Source organism: Syngnathus typhle, linkage group LG9, assembly GCF_033458585.1.
Source record: "Syngnathus typhle isolate RoL2023-S1 ecotype Sweden linkage group LG9, RoL_Styp_1.0, whole genome shotgun sequence".
In the NCBI taxonomy this organism is placed as follows: domain Eukaryota; kingdom Metazoa; phylum Chordata; class Actinopteri; order Syngnathiformes; family Syngnathidae; genus Syngnathus; species Syngnathus typhle.
In genome coordinates this window covers 744,311-765,526 of record NC_083746.1, presented here as the reverse complement: position 1 = coordinate 765,526, position 21,216 = coordinate 744,311, and the positions used below count along the sequence as shown (strand labels likewise).

The 21,216-nt window shown below is 50.8% G+C and overlaps 1 protein-coding gene and 1 long non-coding RNA gene across 3 annotated transcripts; one reads left to right on the top strand and one right to left on the bottom strand.

Moving 5' to 3' along the window:
* Nucleotides 1–20,007, bottom strand: igfbp5b (insulin-like growth factor binding protein 5b). Of its 2 annotated transcripts, XM_061286642.1 has the most exons (7): nucleotides 19,666–20,007; nucleotides 19,404–19,510; nucleotides 12,764–12,909; nucleotides 7,865–9,319; nucleotides 3,003–3,217; nucleotides 2,817–2,936; nucleotides 1–2,739 (listed from the first exon to the last, which is right to left on the bottom strand). In XM_061286642.1, exons 4-7 carry the CDS (start codon nucleotides 8,202–8,204, stop codon nucleotides 2,602–2,604), a joined length of 813 nt encoding a protein of 270 aa, XP_061142626.1. In that variant the 5' UTR covers nucleotides 8,205–9,319; nucleotides 12,764–12,909; nucleotides 19,404–19,510; nucleotides 19,666–20,007; the 3' UTR covers nucleotides 1–2,601. The 2 variants fall into 2 exon arrangements, with proteins under 2 accessions (XP_061142626.1, XP_061142627.1); XM_061286643.1 differs by lacking the exons at nucleotides 12,764–12,909; nucleotides 19,404–19,510; nucleotides 19,666–20,007 and having other exon boundaries at nucleotides 7,865–9,332.
* LOC133159558 (uncharacterized) lies at nucleotides 16,665–18,451 on the top strand. The gene is made up of 2 exons (XR_009715705.1): nucleotides 16,665–17,069; nucleotides 17,141–18,451. It is a non-coding gene; the product is annotated as an uncharacterized LOC133159558 (long non-coding RNA).
* Nucleotides 20,008–21,216: the final 1,209 nt, after the last annotated feature.

Genomic DNA, 21,216 nt, shown 5'->3' with positions numbered 1-21,216 from the left:
TAAATGAATACATACGTTTATTTAAATAAATGCTTTGCCATAACAAAAAAAGACAAAGGTTACAAGAGTACATATAAATTACAAGTAGAATAAATATTACACAGTGATATTCGCTTGAATAATTTGACTTTTATTCTTACTTGTCATTGCAAATCCTGATGATGCGAACCCAAGCAAATGTGTTACCTATTGAGAAAAAGCTGCGGTTACTGTACTACCAAAGTATGACAAGTGAGCTAAAAACCAAAATGGGGAGACACGAGGGAAACGCCAGCAAGTCGCCACTGGCGCTGCGCCGCTCGTTGGCTCGGGTGAGATGTCAAACGCCGTAGCGGCTCCTCCTCCCCATGGCTGCTGTTTTACTAAGCGACGTCTAATGATATGCGCTGGGTCGGGGGAAAGTGGCTCGGCCCTGAATATGTGCACTGAACCAGGTGATCGTTCTTCCTGTCACCGCCTCGGAATTAAAAAAAAAAAAATCAGGCCCTCTTGCTGCAAATGATGCAGAGCCCCTGTCAACAAATTTCCCCCAAAGTGACCCTTGAAAAGGTGAGCACGACATGACACGGACAACATCAAGTGTTTTTGTTACTTTCTTTTCTTCTCTTTCACTGACTTCCTGTTGGATCAATATCAATGCTCGTCTCTTTCCTTTGTGGTTGTCGGGAGCTGTCGGGGGCAGTGCCTGCCTGCGCAAACTATATTCACAACTGCAAGCATGTTTTGCTTTGCGTGTTGCTTCACGTCCAAAACAAACGTCCTCTGGCAGCCGCTCGCTCTTTCTCTCTCTCTCCCTCTCTCTCTCTCTCTCTCTCTCTCTCTCGACCAACTACGTATATACATTGGCAGTCACGCAACAAACAAGAAAATCAAAGAGGCTTGCATGAATCTTAGCTTATTACTTGGGAAGGACAAAACGGAGGTCCAACTGCCCGTAGGTCACACTTCCGATCAAAGCAGGCAAAGGGAATTGTTCCTCTCGCTTGACCCTTTGACCCCCGTGTCAAGTGTCGCTCCTAGCGAGGGGCTGTCTGAAAAAGTCAATGTCACCTGGGCGGTGTCCATTTTACCAATGAAATGTATTTGCATGAAGGAAGGCACTGGGAGGGGAGGGGAGGGGGCACACACATATTCACAGATGGGGAGCAACTCGAGTGAAATGACGCAGCAGAAGCTTTAAAAACACACACACACACACACACACACACACACACACACACACACACACACACACACACACACACACACACACATACACTCAAGGACTAGATTTCAAAAACATGGTTCCACCAAACAGAGAGGGAAAAAAAGCACAGCTCGGGGTAAAAGCGGGCTACCTGAAGGCAAATCAAAAAGCACAAATGCAAGAGAATCTCGCCTGTCCGGACTTTGTACGTCTGATCGTGCGCTCGACTCAAATAGTCCAAATTGAGTGGCGTCGGGCGAAAAGCATTTTCCTCTCTTGCCTTTGATTTCACCGTCGCTGTTTGGCAGCGTCTGTTCAAAATAGGCACATTTGGCATATCGGGCTAGCTACGCACGCTCAAAGAGCCATGGGCAGAGGCGTAGCCAAGCCGGGGCGAGCCGGGGCGGCGCCCCGGTTAGGACTCCCTGCACCCCGGTTGAAAGAAAATCGAGCTTTTTCGATTCTTCGTTTTCATGCCGTTTTTTTCCTTCGGTCTTGCGCGAATGTGCTTGCGCTATTCTATGTGCGCGATGTTATCCATTCACCGTTTGCCTCCCGGACCCGGATGTTGTTTTAGCGATCAGCGAACGGCGTGGGTGATGTTCGATTTTTTTTCATGTGGTCGTGCGCCCCTACTGGAAAAATGCCTGGCTACGCCTCTGGCCATGGGCGTCCTCTTTACGTTGCCAAACCGCCAATTCACAGCGGACAGCCATGTCCGAGCAGTGACAAAAGGAAATCAAACCGGGGGAATGAAATAAAATGACATGATTTGGTTTTGTCTGGTATTGGCTGACAAAGCGGGCTAATAGGTAGCACCAGTGACGTGCGCTGAGGTTCATGACTGGGGAGGCACTGACGTCAATCCCCCACCCCAATTAGTGAATAAATGTGAGGCACTGTCCCGACCACCTGAAAGCCAGCAACCCGCCCTCTCCCAGTTCAAAAAAAAAAAAAAAATCATTCCATACACATACTTCTGTCAGCCAGTTTTGTACAAGGGGTCCCGTGAGCCACATTTACCGAGATGAGCGTTTGGTCAACAACAGAAGAGGGAAAAAAAAATCTGCAGGTGTTCTTTTCATTTTCGACATTTTTTCAAGGGGAAATCTCAACCCTCCTGTTATGTACGTATGTCACGGGTCAAATGGACCCATGTCAAGTTTGTTTTTTTGTTTTTTACATTTGCTGCTTGGCATAATGGATCTACATCATCAATTCATTTCAAGAACATTGTCGCTGTTCCTGAGAATGGAACGTAACAGGAGGGTTCACAACTCTGGAGCTGAGACGGGAACATATACACGCGTTGTTCAGAGCGGAAATGTAGGCCGTGCGTCGTGGAGGGGAGGAAAGGGGGGAAGAGAAGGGGGGGGGCTGATGTTTGATTGTGGTCCTCGTATTCTGTTTGTCCTTTACTCGTTGTTGTTGCTGGTGCTCTCCAGGTCTTTACACTGGATGTCTCCGCCACTGTAATCCGTGCCGGGGAGTTGAACGCCGTACTTGTCCACACACCAACAGATGCCGCGCTTGCGGCCACGGGACGCCTTGCACTGCGGGTCCACAAGCGGGATTTGGTCGGACGACGACCCACGCAAAGAAAGTAGCTGGAGAGGGCAAACTCACTCACCTGTTTGCGTTTGAAGAATCCTTTTCTGTCACAGTTAGGAAGGTACAAAGAGAGAGCCATGACTCGAGACGTATCTTTCATTCCCTGAATGATGCCGTCCAGTTTTCTCCGGCAGGGTCCCTGCAAACGTCGACCAATTCAAAGGCTTGCTTTGTATTCCGACAGATCGGCAGCTGCCATACTCACAAACTCGGGCTCGTGTTTGTCCACGGGCAGCGGGGAGTAGTCCATGGCGGAGCCCATGGAGCGCTGCTTGCCCAGCTTCCTCTTCAGCTCCTTGCGCATGGCGTGCACCTTTTTACTGTTGACAATGTCTTTGGTCAGGAGCGGCACCTTGGCCGGCTGCAGCTCCTCCGTCATCTCCGCCGCCGTCGTGTCCTCGTGCTCCCGGGACTCGGGCTCTGAACCCCGACAAAGAAACTGCGGTCAAAGTCAAGCCTGCCGTCCGTTTGTCCACCAAGGGACCGTCTCCGAGACGACCGTATCAGTCGCAAAGATACTCGAATGCCAAAAGGTCTTCAGCGTTACATCTTTGAGACCTTCGCTTGTCATTTGATATCGTTACAGCTTCTCTGGCAATGACCAAAAACATTGATTCAGGAAGGCAACAGCAGGCAGGTGTTTGTGGAGACTCGGCTGATGAACGGCAGCTGACGCGAGGCTTCCAAAACACACATTGCCCTTTGCTTCCTGACATTTTGTATCCCGGGTCGAGCCGAACCAGGAAAAGCAACATTGTTGGTCTTTGAGGTTTGAGGGACTGCGTGGCTTTATTGCCGCTGCCAATTTCAAAGAGGGTATTGGATGTAGAAGTCCCGCGCATTGGACAACGCCATGTCAGATATTTTTACTAGAGCCGTTCAATCAGAGACCAAAAGATTGGACTCGACACCGGCGTCGGTAAGCACTCAGCTCCACTCGCACGGCCGGCCAAAATGGAAGGACCTCGTTCGTAAAAACGATTGAGTCCGGATAAGACTCAAGGCTATACCTTGGATTCCACAAATTGTCTCGATAGGATCGTCCTTTGTCCTTAGTCCCTTGCTTCCCCTCCCCCTTCTATAAGCCAGCAGCCCGGGCAGAAGAGCTTTGAGGGCACAAAAAGAAGCCCTCGGCCCCCCCTTTGCGCCGCAAGTCGGTTAGCGCGGGGACTTTGCCAGACCTCGACTCGCCGGAGCGCCTGTGCCAGCGGATGACCCCGGCTATATTTATCTGACAAGGAAACCCGCTGCGGTGCAAAGGGCCAAGACGCGCTGAACCGGAGAGGAATTCTGGCTGCGGCCAAATACCGCTGTCCAAATATATTTGTTTGGAGTGAGACAATAGGCTGGTAAAGTCGCCCACCGGTTGCTACACTGCCTGGTTACCGTGGAGAAAGGCAACGGGGACACGAGCCACGAGGAACTGATGTTCAAAGAGCCTGACACAGCTTGAGTGTCTGGAGTCTCTGGTTGGTTGTGGGGGCGCGGGGGGAAGGGGGGCCGGGGGGTCTACAAAGTGATTACCGGAATTGAGTCTTGGGCTTGTGCACAGCCATCTCTTTGAAATGAATCTCGCAACTCATGACTTGGCAGGCCTGGGCTTTGTGTTTGGATGTGTCCTTGTGTGTGTGTCTCTCTCTCTCTCTCTCTCTCTCTCTCTCTCGCTCTCTCTCTCTCTCACACAGACTGCACAGCTAAATATAAATACGGCATTCCCGTCTAGGCCTCCCCCTGACTGCTCTAGAAAACATACTTAATGCTTAGCCGGCGCGCTATTTGCTTGTGCACACATTTGTCTCTTTTGGGTGTGAATAAACCAATCTTTGAGTTTGTTCATCTTTTGTGGGGGTGCGATGAGATGGTGCACTGTGTTTCAGGTAGCCAGCCCTGTAGAAGAAACAAAAAAATGGAGGCATTCAAGTCAGACAGGTGAGCCAAGTGGTGCTTGTTGGATTCCCCAGAATGACGTCGGGCCTTTGCTTGGGTCTGAAATTCCATCTTTTTGAGGATGCAAGGGTGTCATCTCACCCGTGGCTAGGCTATGCTAATTACGGAGGTAAATGAGCCCGTGACGTTAGTAAACCATCCCTCCGCTTGAATATTTCACCATGAAGTGAGACAGAGGTGTGAACTAACCGGCAACAATGTTTAGGACTCGCTTTATGATTTCAATTAGCATGTTTGCGACCCAATAAAAAGTGACAAAACATTTAGAGCCTCCCCTCACTGAGCTTTCTCCATTCCTGACTCAACGTGAATCAGGAAAACAAATTGGGGAAGGACTGCAACAGTCTTGCTTTTGAGTGAGGTAAATTGTGTCAAAGAAAGAGCTAGCGCCTCATCTTGTGCAGAGAAACCTCTAGCTTTTGTTTTCTGACAAACAATCGGACGCTGAGACATCGCCAAAGACCAAATAAACAGAGGATGTGTGTTATTCCACAAAGGAAAAACAGCTTGTGGATCAAACAGCTGCAAAGCAATGGTCCATGTCCAAATTTTGCTCTGAGGTCTCGTCCCACCCGCATCGAACTTTGGCTTCCTAATGAGCTACATTGACGGACAAAATCTCTCCTTGGGTTCACAACAAGGGTCAAGGATCTTCAACCCCGGTCCTCGGGTGTCCCCGCTGCGGCACACTTGATGCAAATGATCAGCTGGAGGTGTGCAGAACATCGGAATCATTTCAAGGGAAAAAGAGGCATTGCCTGCGACCGCCCTTGCGCAAATGAGACATTTGTTGCCAAGTGGGCAGCGACCAAAACAACACGCCTCGCTCTCAGTCTTTCGAGATACAGCAAGCCAATTGCAGCGTGGCAAAAGAAAAGTCCAAACAGTAGAAGGGATTAACCGTTTTGTGTTCTTATGCTGATCGTGTTCCCGATACGCTCTGAGCTGATAATTGAGCGGCCGGTGCGAGACGTCGAATGGAGCAAACGTCGCCCGATATATTTGCCGCCGACTGGTGCGTGTCGGGGGAGACGATTTGTTAAGCGGCGACAGTGCTGAGAGTGTCGCGTGTCACCGTGATGACAAAGTAACTCCGGATCTTATATCGCTGTCAAAAGGCGATGTAGGTAGGCCTTTGGCTTTGGCATGTGCGCTCCAACTCGCTGACCTTTTGCAGTAACTGGAGAACCTGCAAGGGATCCGTCTTGGGCGCTCAAGGTGAGACGGACGGACGGACGGACAGATAGCAACAATGACGAGCTTTAGTTATTTGGCAAACGGATGGAGCTAAAGGTCCTATCTGAAGCTTGAAACGGCCCGCTGCCACAAAGTCATATCTGTTCCCGGGGGACAAAGCGACTCTCCCGATTCAGAGGACTCTTTTGGCCCTAGACTCGGAGATGGAGCCACTAACGAATGCTTTGCTGGAACGTGACCCCCCAGACACCGCCGTGGCCTTTGCTTACACTACGTAATAGAAGAAGGGCGAGTGGAAATTCTTCACTCCCATTGTTGGGCCTCAAAAGGTTTGGAAGCCGCTACGGCTGCCATCATGGCCTCCTGAGCTCCCCTCCGAGCGTTTACCTCGCTCAGCTGCAACAAACCAGAAGCTGGCCTTGTCGCTTCCAAAACACTCCGCCGTTTGACACTCAGAAACCCGAAAGTTTGCTGCTAGTCTGAGGTTATGGCATGGATGACGCCAAGGGAATTGAGGGCCACCAAATGCTTTGCAAAGGGAAGAGAATGAACCGCTGGCGGCAGGCAACTCTCAGACACACAAAAGCAAAGGCATCCCGGATGAGTCCAGAATCAAGAAAGCCTGCTTTGCGCTTGCCAACTACTGAGCTGACAAGTCGCTAACGCCTTTTGGAGTGGCCCACTCCTTGGCGGGATTTGAAGCCTCAACTCGCTTCCCTCTCTCTCTCTCTCTCTCTCTCTCTCTGCTTTTGTGCGATACTCTGTCGCTCTCATTCCACCGTTTGTCTCGCCAACGGATGCCGATTTAACGCTAATCGGATCCCAGATAGCGCTCGGGCACAACTCAAAGAGTCAAGAAAAGCATTCTCGGCCGGCCGGGTATTAGTCAAGTGGCATTTTCAAGAGGGTCCCTCTCGCCCAGTTGGCCTGTGACATTGCAAATTGGTCAATGAGAGGAATGACAAACAGATCTCTGTAGGTGGCGGCACTGAGCGGCTTTGGATTTGAGTTGAAGTCAAGATTGGGGCGGATTGCGGCCCGAAGAGAAATGCCTTGCCGTGCTTTCGGAGACATCGGCGGGTAGAAATCTAAAAAATAGATCATCAGCCTGCTTTTTCAGACAAGTGAAGCTGAGAGATGTCAATCAAGCACGCGCCGTGAGATTTGGCCAAACAATCTGCAGAAAGCCTTCTTCCAATCAAATTAAGGCGCTAAGTTAATCAGGTGGCACCTGCCATCTGTCAAACCAACGGCTACTTTACCATTTGGGTTTTTTTGACATTCGCCCACCATCTGGGGTCTTGATCGAGGCTCGGGCTCGGGCTCGGGCTCGGTAAACATTAGTCACCTGGCAAGTTGAATTGGAAAGATGCTAATGAATCATTTCAAATGAGGAGTAACCGTTTTTTGTTGATGACTCACTGATTGTATTTGTTGACCGTTCCAATGTTTTTTGTGTTTTTTTTTTTAACTCGGGGCAGATTTCGTTGGAAAAAAGCCATCAAAGGTGCCGGCTTACTGGCAAACAAAATTGAATTGTTTTTTAACTCTGTCGATTCGACCCATGCAGAGCAGGTTGCATTGGAAAGCTGTCAGTTTGCAAGTCATGATTTCATTGCAAATTTGTCAGCATTTTCATCGCATTGCATTTCATGAACTTGCACATGAGTCGAATTGACCCGCAACACACCCAGGGTGCTTCAACCAGCTTGACATCGCCACCCGCGGTGCGCGCGCCATATGCACTGAGTTAAGAAGACATCATTGCGATGCCAAACGCGCCCGCACACCCAGCACGACCGCCCGCACGCACGCACGCACGCACGCACGCAGGCAGGCACGCACGCACGCAGGGCACGCACGCAGGGCCCCCATCGCCTCATCGACCGCCCGCGCGCATGCACACGCCCTTACGTTCCTTACCTACGGGCGGGTGCGCCGGCTTGTATCCCTTCTGGTTGCTGCAGGCTCCGCGGCCGTGGAGGAGGGCGTGCAGGGGCTTCTCCTCGCCGCTGCGGGGTAGGCAGCGCAGGCCCTGCGCGCACGTCCCCGTGTAGACGCCGCACCCCTGGCCCTCGCTCAGCGCGCAGGTGAGGCAGCAGCCGCAACCCGGCTCCTTGACCAGCTGGCAGCCGCTCGGGATCGGAGGGCACATGGACCTGGCCTTGTCGTCGCACGGCTCGCACGGCACGTAAGAAGCCCAGCAGCAGTAACCGCGCAGTCCCCACAGAAGCGTCCCCAACAGGCACAAAGTCCCAAACATTGTTGTCGTCTCGCCTAGTTATCGCGTAAAAGCGGCGCACAGGAGGAGGCGGAGGAGGAGGACCAGGAGGAGGCGGCGGCGGCGGCGGCGGGGGGAAAAGTGGACCGCTCTAATGAAGCACAATGCCTCAATCAGATAATCCAGTCTTAAAAGCTAAAGCCAAGTTTCTTTATCCAAGTGGTGCTGCGATCGAATTCAAAACAAGAGCAAAAAGCACCTTAATTGGAGACGTGCACAAGTTGGCGCCCCAAAGCCCCCAAAGGATCGCCCGCTGCAAAAAGAAGACACTCCAAAAAAAGCCAAAGTCTTTGCGTTAGAGGGCGACAAAAAGGCCAGCAACTATAGCTGCATGCGCTCCCCTTCAATTAGTGCGACTTTCTCCAGCGGAGGCTCCGGAGCAGACTGATCAACTTGGGAGCTGCTTTGGCTTTTTAAAAACAGCCCGACCAGCCCAAACCCCGAACTATGAATACGCTCAACAGCAGCCGGCAAGGCAAGGCAAGGCAACGCAACGCAAGGAAAGGGAAGGGAAGGGAAGGGAAGGAAGGGAAGGGAAGGAAAGGAAAGGGGAGGCAAGGGAAGGGAGGGGAAGCGAAGGGAAGGGAGGCGAGGGGAGGCGCACTTGTTCCACGGCTTGGAGCCACGCCAAAACTCTCTCGCTGTCTCTCTCTGTCTCTCTCTGTCTCTCTCTGATCCCCCCCCACCCCTCCACAGGCTGAGCTCATGCTGAGGTGCAAGACAGGAAGAAAAGTCACCACATTGAGCAAACTGAGCATTGCAACATTCTACGACAAAAGTGATTAAAAAAAAACCAACAACTTTGTATCCTCCTGTTGCGTTTCATGACTAAAGCAAAGTCAAAAATATCCCATCTAGAAATGAATGATATGTCATTCGGAGAAAGAGGAAGGAAGGAAGGAATTCAGTTTTAGCCAAGGTTGTTAGTGGAAAGTCTTTGTCACACGTGTATGTTTTGCCTCTGCTGAGTGACAAACACTTCAAGTTTGCCTCGACCCAAAAAATAAATCAAATGATCTATCTAAAATGGAGTGACCGACTGGTCTTCATCAAAGTCTTAATTGGTGTCAAGGAAATAAGTTGAAGCAATGACGAGCCTGGTGGCACACACACACACACACACACACACACACACACACACACACACACACACACACACACACGTGTTTAGAGGAGAGACGCTGTTCGCGTGTGTTGCAGGCGAGCCTGACAAGCCAGTCTTGGGCTGACATTGTTGTCTGCATCCACAATAAGAGCTGATTGTTTCAGCGTGTGCTACGCACATGTCATTCTCGGGCCGGCAGGCGGCCGGCCTGCCAAGCTCAAGGCTGTTCTTTCCATCTCTGCAGCGAGGAGATAGATCACTTGTCCTTCGTGTATCACACGCGGGTGCACAACTTGCCACGAATACTCTTCACAATGGTACGGAACTTTGTATGAAGTACTTATCGTGTGTGTCCACTAGGAGGCACTGTTAGCGACGCTAAAGGGCGCAGGCTCATGTGTGGCAGGCAGGCGGGCGGGCGGGCGGGCGGACGGGCGGGCAGGCAGCCAGGCAGCCAGGCAGCCAGCCAGCCAGCCAGCCAGGCAGCCAGCCAGGCAGGCAGGCAGGCAGGCACGCAGGCAGCCAGACAGGCAGCCACGCAGGCAGCCAGGCAGGCAGCCAGCCACGCAGGCAGCCACGCAGGTAGCCACGCAGGCAGCCACGCAGGCAGGCAGCCACGCAGGCAGGCAGCCACGCAGGCAGGCAGCCACGCAGGCAGCCACGCAGGCAGCCACGCAGGCAGCCACGCAGGCAGCCACTCAGGCAGCCACGCAGGCAGGCAGCTATAGTATAGTGTACAGCTGCATGGCAGGCTGAGTGTCAGTGCGGCTATTGAATGGTACCACCGGCGAGCCCCAAATAGACACCCGAGGGTTTGTTTTTAGCAAGAGCCTTTTCGCTCCAGAGAGAGTCAAAATAAGTCGTGACACGTTTGGAAGTTGACTTTGGATCCATCGGCCCATTATGCGTGCTCTTTTGCATGCATCCGCAGCAAATGGCCTTTATTGTGCAAGGCCCGGGGGGGATCCGTATTCTTCGGGAATGTAAACCGTGGTGCGGGAAAGAACGTCATAGCCACGGAGTCAGTTTGGGACCGATTTTTCGCATCCGTAATCAATCTGGCCTAAAGTAAACCAGCCTCCGATACTCTTCTCTGGCTTTCTGGGTTGCTTGAACGTTGTTATTGTACAAATCCAGCTTTGCATTTGTGCCAAGAATAACAAAGTGTTGACTTGACGCACAATACGGTCAACTCTTAATCAAGATATGAGTCACGAGGGAAACTCCCACCGAAAAAAAACGCCCGTATCAGCGTCAGCCTCCAAACTTGTCAAATTTGTTTGGAAATCATTTTGAATAGGTACTTCCAGAAATGGACTCGCTTTTGCACTCCAAATGCAATTTTGGTCTCGCTCTGATGAAAAGGGCTCACCGATTGTTGCTTTTTTTTTACCTGGCTTGTCCCCAAGTTGACAGTGTTGCTATAGCGGCATTGTCAACAGCACGCTGCGGGTTTCAATTACCATCCAAATGGCTGCATGTGACCGCGAAAGGACCCGCACCATCTTGTCATGCGAGACCGACCGAGCACAGGCAGCACAGGCGGCACAGGCGGCACAGGCGGCACAGGCGGCACAGGCGGCACAGGCAGCACGGGCAGCACGGGCAGCACGGGCAGCACGGGCAGCACGGGCAGCACGGCCAGCCGGGATGGAAACGCGGCAGATTGAGATAAGATGCCTGTTAAACTTCAAACTGTACACACGTGCGAGTCTTTTTATAGTCTATTAATGTATGCTACGCTCGGCCGAAAGCATTTCCAAAACAAAGCCCATTTAAACACGTGCGCCAAGCCACGCAGAGACGTTGGCGGGACGGCAACGCTCAAGCTTCGCGGCCTGGTCCCAGGCCAGACATTTACACGCGCACGCACCAGCGCGCTTCCATGAGCCAAGCCCTGCTTTTGTTCAATGCGGCATGTATCTGTGCGCTGTCCATTTGTATCATTTGACCCACCCGCAACCGATTTGGGGATTTGGGATTGAGCCAGAAAAGATGATATCTTTCTGCTGGAGAGGAAAAAAAAAATGATAATCTGAACTCTCCAGATTGAAAATGGAGGAAGTCAGCAAATCGATTTATTCCGCAATCACCAACGTCCTTTCAAAGTGAAAACAAATAGACACTAGCTAGCATACTAGGCTAGCAGCTGGCCATTGCCACAATTGGAGCTGACAACCAGTCAAGTTGTTCTCCAGGGGTTAGCCGCTCCGAGCCTCTTAGGTGCTGCGGACGAACGGACGGCTTGGAACTTTTCTTGACTTGCGGTTGTCAAAAGGGGAAAGCGGCTCAGCCTGCTCTCGCTTGAGTCACGCACCGCAACCTTGGACTGGAGATGGGCGTGATGTCGTGTCAGAGGGTGCGTGTCGACTGCAGGTCATCGGCCATCTCGAGCCATTGCGGTTGATTTGGGGGATTTTGTGTTTTGATTGGCACCCACGGACCGAGAAGAGAAACGCACGCACCATCAAACGTTCCTTGATGCCAAATCAATGCGTGCGTCTATTCTATAATTTACCATATGGCAACGAGCTGATCCTCCCCCCCCCCCACCCCGGCTAAATTACCGGTTGTGTCGACTCAACCTCGGCGCTGTTTTCGCTGCAATGTATTAAGGTTTTCCCTCCAAAAACCACAGCGGCCAGCTATAATGAGGGGACATGTTTCATAAAAACTTGCAGGCTTTTTTCAGTTGAGTGCCATTTTACGGTAGCTGAAATGTAAAAGACGACGACAAAAAAAAACAACATTTGGCTGAGCTGTAAATCAGAAATTACACCCCGTTTGTCGAGGCATAAAAGTGACTTCGAGGCTCTCTGATTAGAGAGTGGCTTTGAATTTTGATTTGGTCAAGGCTCTGGCGGTGACTGTCATGCAGCAGCGACCTCCGGGTCCATCCAGAACGGGCCCGGAGGACAGCGCAGCCTATGTAATTACATGGTAAATGATTCAAAGCCAAACACCGAGGCCTTCGTTTGCAAAAGCAGCTTACAAGGAAGCCTCTGGCACTCGGGAGTCAGAGGACACCTCCGACGTTTGCACCTGCAAAAGGCGCCCGCCCAAACTCCTAGCAAAGGGTGATCTGCGAGTCTGATGTGTTTGGCTCAGCGCAGGCAGATCCAATGAATGTGTTTTTGTGGGCAGGTCGGAGCCAATGAATCTTAAAAGCCCGAGTGACCTTCGCCAAGTTCAGCGTTCATCTCGGTGAATAAACACGTGCGTACTAATTAACTCGCTGTGAACCCGGATTGGCTTTGTCAAAGTCACCGCTCAGTACTCCCTGCTCGTTCTTCACGCGGACAATCCTGAATGATTGTGCAAGCTCAGCGTTTCGGGTCATCCAGCCCTGAAACGGAGATCTTTGTTTTCTTCCAGTTTTCAATGTCTTGATTCAGCACAATGCAAGTTCACAGAATGTGATAGGAAAGATACGTACCTCAGCGAAGGCCATCGCCGTATTCACAAGGTCCGCCCGAACGAGGCGTGGAGTTGCTACCAACGGCGCAGTTTCTTCTTCTCACTCAACTGAGACGACGTCTATTCTCCACATCTGTGTCGGAACATCTGCCTGGCCCGAAATAACTGAAACACACACAACAAATTTCAGTGAAAGAATATTCATCGTCCGTGTCCGTACACAAAGCGAGTCCAAGATCGGGACGACATCATCGGCGGGCGTGTTTGGAACGGTGGGCATCGCTCTGCTGAACCCTTCCATGTGTGCTGAGGTTCCCGAGGGAATCCATCAAGCGGAACTTTGCGTGGGCTCTCTGAGGTAATGTCACACTGATGCTAATCTTCTCTGCCGTAATCAGCATCCATCAAAAGGAAGGGAATGAATGACATGCTAAATGACCAACAATCTGCTTGAGATCATCTTGATAAAGCACAAGTTGACAACTCTCGCTGCCTGCCTGCCTGCCTGCCTGCCTGCCTGCTTGCCTGTCTGCCTGTCTGCCTGTCTGCCTGTCTGCCTGTCTGCCTGTCTGCCTGTCTGCCTGCCTGCCTGCCTGCCTGTCTGCCTGTCTGCCTGCCTGCCTGCCTGCCACTAAGCCATTTTTTGGCAGGCTCAAACATTTTTACGTCCGGACGGTGTGATGAAGAAAGATCCGACTTCACTTGAACAACGTGGCGCGTGGTACGCACCTGGAGCAGAAAAACTGCTGCGCTTGGCACTTTGAGCGCAGCATCTGGAGGTTAATGACCTCGCAACAAAACTTCCCGGCATGTTCTTGTAAAATGCGGAGCTCTCGTTTCTTGGCGTGCAGTCCCGAGTGCCAAGATACATCATCAGCCCGATTCAAGGACAAGAACTCACCCAGCAGCTTTCTGAACGTATATTTCTCAAGGCTCACATTCTCGGAGACAAAAGCGTTTGTTTGTTTGTTTGTTTGTTTGTTTGTTTGTTTGTTTGTTTGTTTGTTTGTTTGTTTGTTTGTAGTTGCCAGTATTGTGCGTATATCCCGCCGAAGCACAGCAAAGGAACGCTATTTCCTTCCTTGACGTCACGTTGACGCTCTCTTGAGGATTGTGCGCCGAGTTTCTCCACTGCTTTTTATCCGGACGACATCTTGGAGCGAGCATGACGCCAGCTAGAAAATGCCTGTGGAAATGGAGGTTGCGTCGATGCGAAATTTGTGTCGGGCTGACGGGGTGGCGATACGGCGGGAATGAACCAGCTCGAGTGACTTGAGTAACAGAAGAGCTTGGAGCCCAAACTGCTATTAATGGTGTGAATAATGAGTTGAGACAAAGTTTATTGGGACTTTTTTTCTTCTTCTTTATTTCCAGCACTTTGGGATGAGTCGACATAGCCCGGGTCAAAGTGACGCAGGAACATTTTTGCTGTTGCTGAGAAAATCAGATCAGAGGAGGGCGAAGATCAAATATGTGCTTCTTCACGGCTCACTTGGGAGCTCCACGTCCACACTGGATCCGCATGGCTGGCGCTGTGTTGTGAAAGTCCCACTCGCTCGTGCGCTGTGATTTACTGGCACTATCTAAGCGAGGACGGCGCAAGCGCTGCTATTCCGAGCTGGATTTGCAGTCTTGTTGTCAACGAGTCTTTGGGTCTGACTGATTGAGAGCGAGGCCAACGCCGCCTATGGACGCCAATGTTTGACACGTATAATGCCAAGATGTATTTTCCAAAGAGGAGGCCAAATGTTTGGGTTGAGTAGCACCTGCAATTTGCACTTTTTTTGCATCCAGATCTGGAAAAAGGCACCAAAAAAGGCCTTGGAAGTTTGAAGCCATCCATTCCTCGCATGAGCCTTTTATCGAATAGGTTGTCAAAGGTTTGAGGAAAAATGATTCGGGGCAGGGGAGGCCATTAAATTTGAGTGCAAACATATGAGGAGGGAACTCATGCAGTCATCATTTCTCCGCAAGGCTGCCGTTCTACCGAGAAATCTTTCATCGAATGATTTGCTTGGACTTTTTCGACGGGTGTCATTTACTGAGCCCGGCTCCGGATAACAATGAAATAAAACTTGGGTGTACACACAAGGTGCTCTATCGGCCCAAAAGAATCTTTCAGTGGCCATTTCGAAAGGCCTCCTTTCTTGCTTTCTTTCTTCCCTTTCCTTCTTTCCTTCTTTCCTTCTTTCCTTCTTTCCTTCTTTCCTTCTTTCCTTCTTTCCGTCTTTCTTTCTTCCCCCCTTTGGCTTTTTCGGCCGACAGCTGAAAAACAGCGCACCTTCCAAGTGTTAGCAAGAATTCCTTGTAAAGTTTTCCACGCTCTTTCCATCTGCTGTGTAACAGCTGCTGCAGATTTGTTTCCTCTTTGGCAAAGTTTGTCAACACGGTTCTTTCCACCGGCCTCCACTTTGCATCGTCGCGAGTGTTTGCCGGGCCGTTTTCTTTGTCTTTATCAACGGAGCCGTGCGAGTACCATGGAAACATGTTCTAAGATGTAATCCTTGAGCAAACATCCGAGGCCCACTTGATCCAAAGGACCGTGACGCCGCGGACCAATCAGATAAGAGCGGCAACCCGACGAGGCAGGTTGCCGCCACCTTTTGGACCCAGCTGCGTCTCGTAACCGCTGAGGCACTTTCTCTCGGCGCCAGATCCATCAAGTGCCTTTGGTTTCATTTGGGAGGCGTTGCCACAGAAATCACGAAGCAAAACAGAAGGGAATCAATCACGACTCGTCCTTCTTTTTGATGACGCCGACGACGTCGTCGCGCCACACTCTGAGGGCCCGAACAGCAAAAACTCTTTCGGTTGATGCCATGCTGTTTTCTTCCAGAAGGTGAGCTCAGACAAACTCCGTTTGCCACATCCTCCGGTCAAGTTCTCTCCTGCGTGTCTCGACGGACCTTGCTTTGTCAAGTTGGGTCAGGAAGGGGCCTTCTCCGATTTCCATTCAGTGACTTTGGCACCAATCTTCTGGACAATTTCATGCCCCCCACCCTCCAATAGAACAAAACCCCTAAATGGTGGCAGAAGCCGCTTTAAATGTGCCAATGAGGAAAAGAACGGTCGCTCTCCGTACGGTACTATTGTTGGAAATAGGCGGCGTAACTAAAGCGGATGATCTGCTCGCTGGCAGTGGGGAAAATAGTGGTAGTGTCTCGTTGCGTCAGGGCAGTAAGCGGTTTCTAGTTTCCTCCGCCGCACGAAGACTTGAAAAGGGATACCTGAAGAGGACGTCACTTGATAAGCGATGCCCGCGGAACCTAAGCGGGATAATAATAGTTTGGTACAGGATATAATCACATGGGTGCTTGCTTGGGTGAGATGGTTGCTCTGAAGCCACACGCGACTTGCACACCCAAAGACAGATGTACACTTTTATCTTCAAACCCGACACTCGTTGCAATTGGAAGGGTGCTTGCCTCCGGCTGTTGGATCGAGCGCCCCGGATTCAGCTGGAATGGCCAGAAATTCCAATGAATTATTAGGATGATATTCAGGGCAGTGTTACGAAACAAAAATGGAACGGGAGAGCACAAAAATACTTCACGTTGACATTGGACTTCTACACGTGCCTAGGGTATTTTTTTCTCCTCTGGTACTGCCATCTCCATATAGAATCTGTGCATTTCGCGAGAGAGAGGCTCGCCGCTGCCACTATGTGCGTGCGTGCGTGCGTGCGTGCGTGCGTGGAGCCATGCATAAACGAAAGCTTATGCAAAAGTCTTGCGGGCGACTTGTGATGAATTGCACAGCTCGGGCGCACTGCGGTGAAGGCACGCCGCTTTCATTTTGCAGCTGCTTGCTTGATACGCACCGTCAAGCGCCCCTCTCACCGCATACCAGAGTGCCCAAAATAGGTTCGGGGGACTTTTTTTTAGCATGCATAACACCAAGTTGACTTATTAATAAAGTGTTCTCTTGCTAAGAGGTTGATTGGTTCATCTTTTTGGTTACCCCTCGGTAAAAACGTCCGTCAGCACGTTTGCAAACGCTTTGTCGTTCAAGCACAAGATGGAAGACTTTTGCTAAGGCCGCATCTGCGCAAGCTCTTCGTGGCGTAAGATGTTCTTGCAACGATCCCCAACGGATTCAAGCCAGACCAGATGCACTCGTTCGTCCACCTGAATGTGCTTGTGGCCGATGATACGAGGGTCACGAGCCGTGACGGTAGCACAACTAGCAAGCCAGCTGACGCATCATCCATCAAAACACAGACTTCCTTTCAACTCTACTCATATTCTGACCAAAGTCCACGCAAGGCGCCAAACGTGATCAAAACATCACGTCTCACCCGGACATCTTCATGGCACTGGAGAAAGGTGAGCAGAACGGGGCGTGAAGGTATCCATACGCTTTTCTGGACTTTCTCACAGTTTGTTTGACTTGCCAGATAAGTCCAAGTGATTTGGCGAGGCCCGCGGGGAACTACCGCAGGCGGGCTGTCGGGACGCTGGACAGCCGCCAAACATCTCGTTAGTAGCGGCTCCGTGACGTGGCCTCGTTCCTCGACAAGGAAAGCCCGCTCTGCCTACTCTGCCTTTTTCCAACCGGCTCCTTGCTTGAGGTGGCACAAACGGGCTCACCTGGATTCAATCAAGCCAAATGTGCTCACCTGGATTCAACCACGCCAAACGTGCTCACCTGGATTCAATCAAGCCAAACGGGCTCACCTGGATTCAATCACGCCAAACGGGCTCACCTGGATTCAATCAAGCCAAACAGGCTCACCTGGATTCAATCACACCAAACGGGCTCATTTGTGCCACTTCAGGCTCTCATCGAGGAAAGATGAAGTAAGCCTCAATCTGAAATATTACGTAGAAAGTATTTGCGGTTCGATGCCGCCAATTGATGAGAAAGCAAGTTTTAGTCTTTCGGCTCATCGTTCTAGCTACATTTACATTTAAATCAATGAAAAGTCCAAAAGCTTTTTGTGGAGTCTACATTTCAGTCTTCAGCAAGACAAAACCGAACAGCCTTTTTGCCACTTTTTGCTTTGTCAGCAAGAGGACAAAGCTGAGATTGCTTTTGAGCCCCATCACACTGGATTTCTCTGGGCATGTTTGGTAAACATAAGGGGAAGCGCCCCCTCAAGCCAACCTTCCCCGATCTATCCCTTGGCCATTGTGAAGGCGGTGGCTGGCGACGTTTGCAAGTGTCAACAAGATGGCCGCTCTTTTTATGACACATGCGTCCCCTCGCGTCGGAAGGAATCCGTTTCACAGTGACAGCGACACGCGTTCACAGATGAGCACGAGTGAAAAGGGGGGGCCTCCATTGAGCAGGAAGGGAGCCGACTGGCCGGCCAGGTTCTACCCCGTGGAGAGAGTTTGGCGCACAACCAGGTTCCCATGCACTGGCATTTGCAAAGTTTCAGGGTGTGCCGAGTGAGTCTGAAGCCAGCGAGCCGACCAGCCAACGGGCCAGCCAGCCAGCCAGCCGGCCAGCCAGTCAGCCGGCCACCGAGCGGCGGCTGAACTTTTGAACCTGTCACCTTGCCTTTCTTCCCCACAACTGCATGTGAACTTTGCCTGCTTTTGTGTTATGAGCCGAAGATGGACTCTGAGTGAACTTTCCACTCGTTCCCCGTTTGGACGCACGCAGGCACAAATACTCCCCCCGACACGTGACGCGCGACAAACTCCAGCAGGAATTCATTATCTCTTCGAACGTTTTGACTTAGTAAATGATTGCAACTAGAGGCTGGAGCGCACATTTTGTTTCTTTGCTCCTGTTCGAAAAGGTATCAAATACGCACGTGCACATTTATAGGGTTAGGGTTCACAGGGGAATGTGAAAAAGGATTTTGTTTGTGCTGAACCAGAAAAACATGGGGTGATTGTCAAAATTGTAAAAATGGTGTTATTTCATCCATTTGAGCGGCAACGTTAATGACTCAGCGCATACATCGACCCAGCCTCAATATTGTTGGATTTGATTGCTCCCTCTCAGCACGTTCTTCAAAAGCGAGCAAGAAATGAAATGTGTCAGATGGAGCCCAGCAGCACCTGGTGGAAAAATCCTTGGGCTCGCTTGCTCACGTCCGTAACCCGGCTCGCTGTCGCTCTGCCCCGCTTCCATCTCACTGGAAAGTCTTTTTCAGCTCCTGGAGAGTGAGACGGACGCTCCCTGGCGAGCCTAAATAAATACTCCCGTCTCAAATGTCTTTGCGTGCGGCGGCGCTCTGCTGGAGGATGGTTCAATTAAGCGGCAGGCAGAGAGGCAGGCAGGCCAGCCCAATCTTTTTCTAAAAGTCTACACACCCTAGTTTAAATGTCATGTCAAGTTGAATCAGAACACGCGTGCATTTTTTTTTTTGTTTCTCGACAAACTGGATCATATACTCTGACGGCAGAATAAAACAAAAGCAAAGAAAGGAAATGAGTCAAGTACGCAACAAAGCCGTTCATGTGGCTTCGCTTGCTAGCGCACGGTGAATCCATCCTATCGTGTCATTTAACAGCCCACCACCAACTTCTCAGTAGATAGCACCGATGACTTTTGGCAAACTTTTTTCCCAGCTGTTTGGAGCAGAAAATGAGCACTTCATAAAACTGCTCAAAGGAAGGAAGGAAGCACGCATGTTGAGCACAAAGTCCAGGAGCAGTGAATTTGCCCGCATGTCAGATTTATGCGATAGCTCGCAATCATACCTTTAAGATGCTTAAGAGACTTGAAGAGTCCCAAAGCTCCAGTAGGAAGGAATAATTGATTGCAAATGATTTTGCAGAGCTTCCAGCTACGGGGAGAACCGGCAGACCTGAAAAGTGAGAGGGATTTTTCATGAAAAAAGCTTCCAGCGCCAATGACGCTCTCTTTGCGAGCCAAAAGCTCCGGCCCGCCAATCTCTGGTTAACCTTAAACCAATTAGCTTGACTGCTGGCGACAGGAGAAGTGAGGATGGGCGCCACCTACCAAATGAGGATGCTTGGATTTTTGGACAGATGGGATTCCTGGGTGGGGTCAGCGGAAGCCTCGGTCTGCTCTGGCCATCTGGAAAAGTGCTCTGATGATGAGGTGAAGAAAAGTGCCTCACCCCCCCTGGACCTTCAGCACCAGCCAGTGATGTGTGCCATGCGAAGGAAGAGGGGAAAAAATCAAATGCTCCTTCCAGCTGTCCTGTGATTCTTTCACCATTTGTGTGAGCCTGCCGCCAGCTTCCTTCCTTCCTCTCCCATGATTGGCTTGCTCACATTTGGTGAGAAATTCTACAGAGGCAATTTTATAACATTGGAAACGCTACGATTTTTTTTTCTGTCCTTTCTTTTTGGAGCAGGAACTCATTTGCAGAGACCCAAAATACCTCACAGGGCGCTACTTTGTGAGCTAAAGCAGTAGGAAGGCGGAGCCTGAGACCAGTTCTGTCATCTGGAGCGCGTTTGAAGCCAGGGCCTTAGACCAGTTGGGCAATCTGGACCGCGAGCCACGACGCCACCTAAAACAAGAAGTTACAGTCACATTGGAAGCGTAAAACCCCAAGCCAAACCCCAAAAGGTCCAGGAATGCCAAAGAATAAAAACACATCGTATTCAGTCACTTAAAATATACGAGAAAGTTGCATATCAGTTGATACCTCAACGTGTGTGTGTGTGTGTGTGTGTGTGTGTGTGGTGTGCGTGCGTGCGTGCGTGCGTCGTTCTTGGGACCTGAAGCGAGTGGTTTTGCTTTGGCTTTTCCATGCTTGGAAAGACTTGAGGAGTCCAATCTCCTCCTGCGCTTGTCTTCAGCTCTTTGGAGGCCACAATACCAGAGTCCTTCTGTCAGCCTCCCTCGCTTTTGTTGATGACTTCTTTTGGAAAGGAGAAGAACGTGTGAGAGAGGAGATACTGGACCACATACGGGTCCTGTCCTGCTGTGTAACGCTCCATATGGACCCAATGCAAGTATCATACACTATTGATCTTTATTTCTCTTTGAATGAAGGTCTTAAATGACTCTGGATTTTAACGTGGTGTCCTTTTCCACTGGTCCGAACATCAAGGCCCGTCTGTCGGTCGGTCCGTCATCTTTGCCTGAAATGAGAATTTTTTGGAAGGAGAAGGGAGCAGATTATTGTCCGCTTCTATCGGCCTCTGCCAAAGTCGTGGACGGATGGAAGATCCATTTTGACCAATCACATTTGGAATATGGGAGCACAAGTGAAGCGGTTATCAATGCAAAGAGCCAAAGTGGAGGAGCCGGAGCCTTCCATTGGTGAGTAAGCACATGTCTTGGGTTGGGCAGGGCAGGGCAGGGCAGGGCAGGGCGTGCTCGCTGATGCATGCAATATGTACTATTTCCAAATCTCATTTCCACCAGCAGACATATATTGCGAAGCCATCTATTTTGCCGTACCCGCGCGAGGAGTTAAAATGCAAATGACCGGCCGGCCAATCTCGTCAGGGAAGGAAAAAGTTCGTGTTGAGTTTAATCACGGGTTCCGCACGTCTGTATGGAAAGAAGCGGACGGGCTCCACCCAACGTCAT

Bases quoted from the DNA above. Each gene is read 5' to 3' on its own strand.
- igfbp5b (XM_061286642.1), bottom strand. From the start codon at position 8,204: ATGTTTGGGACTTTGTGCCTGTTGGGGACGCTTCTGTGGGGACTGCGC. The intron at 3,218-7,864 runs GTAAGGAACGTA...GTCGGGGTTCAG, and splicing joins GCCGGCGCACCCGCCCGTAG to AGCCCGAGTCCCGGGAGCAC. The intron at 2,937-3,002 runs GTGAGTATGGCA...CGACGTTTGCAG, and splicing joins ACAAACACGAGCCCGAGTTT to GGACCCTGCCGGAGAAAACT.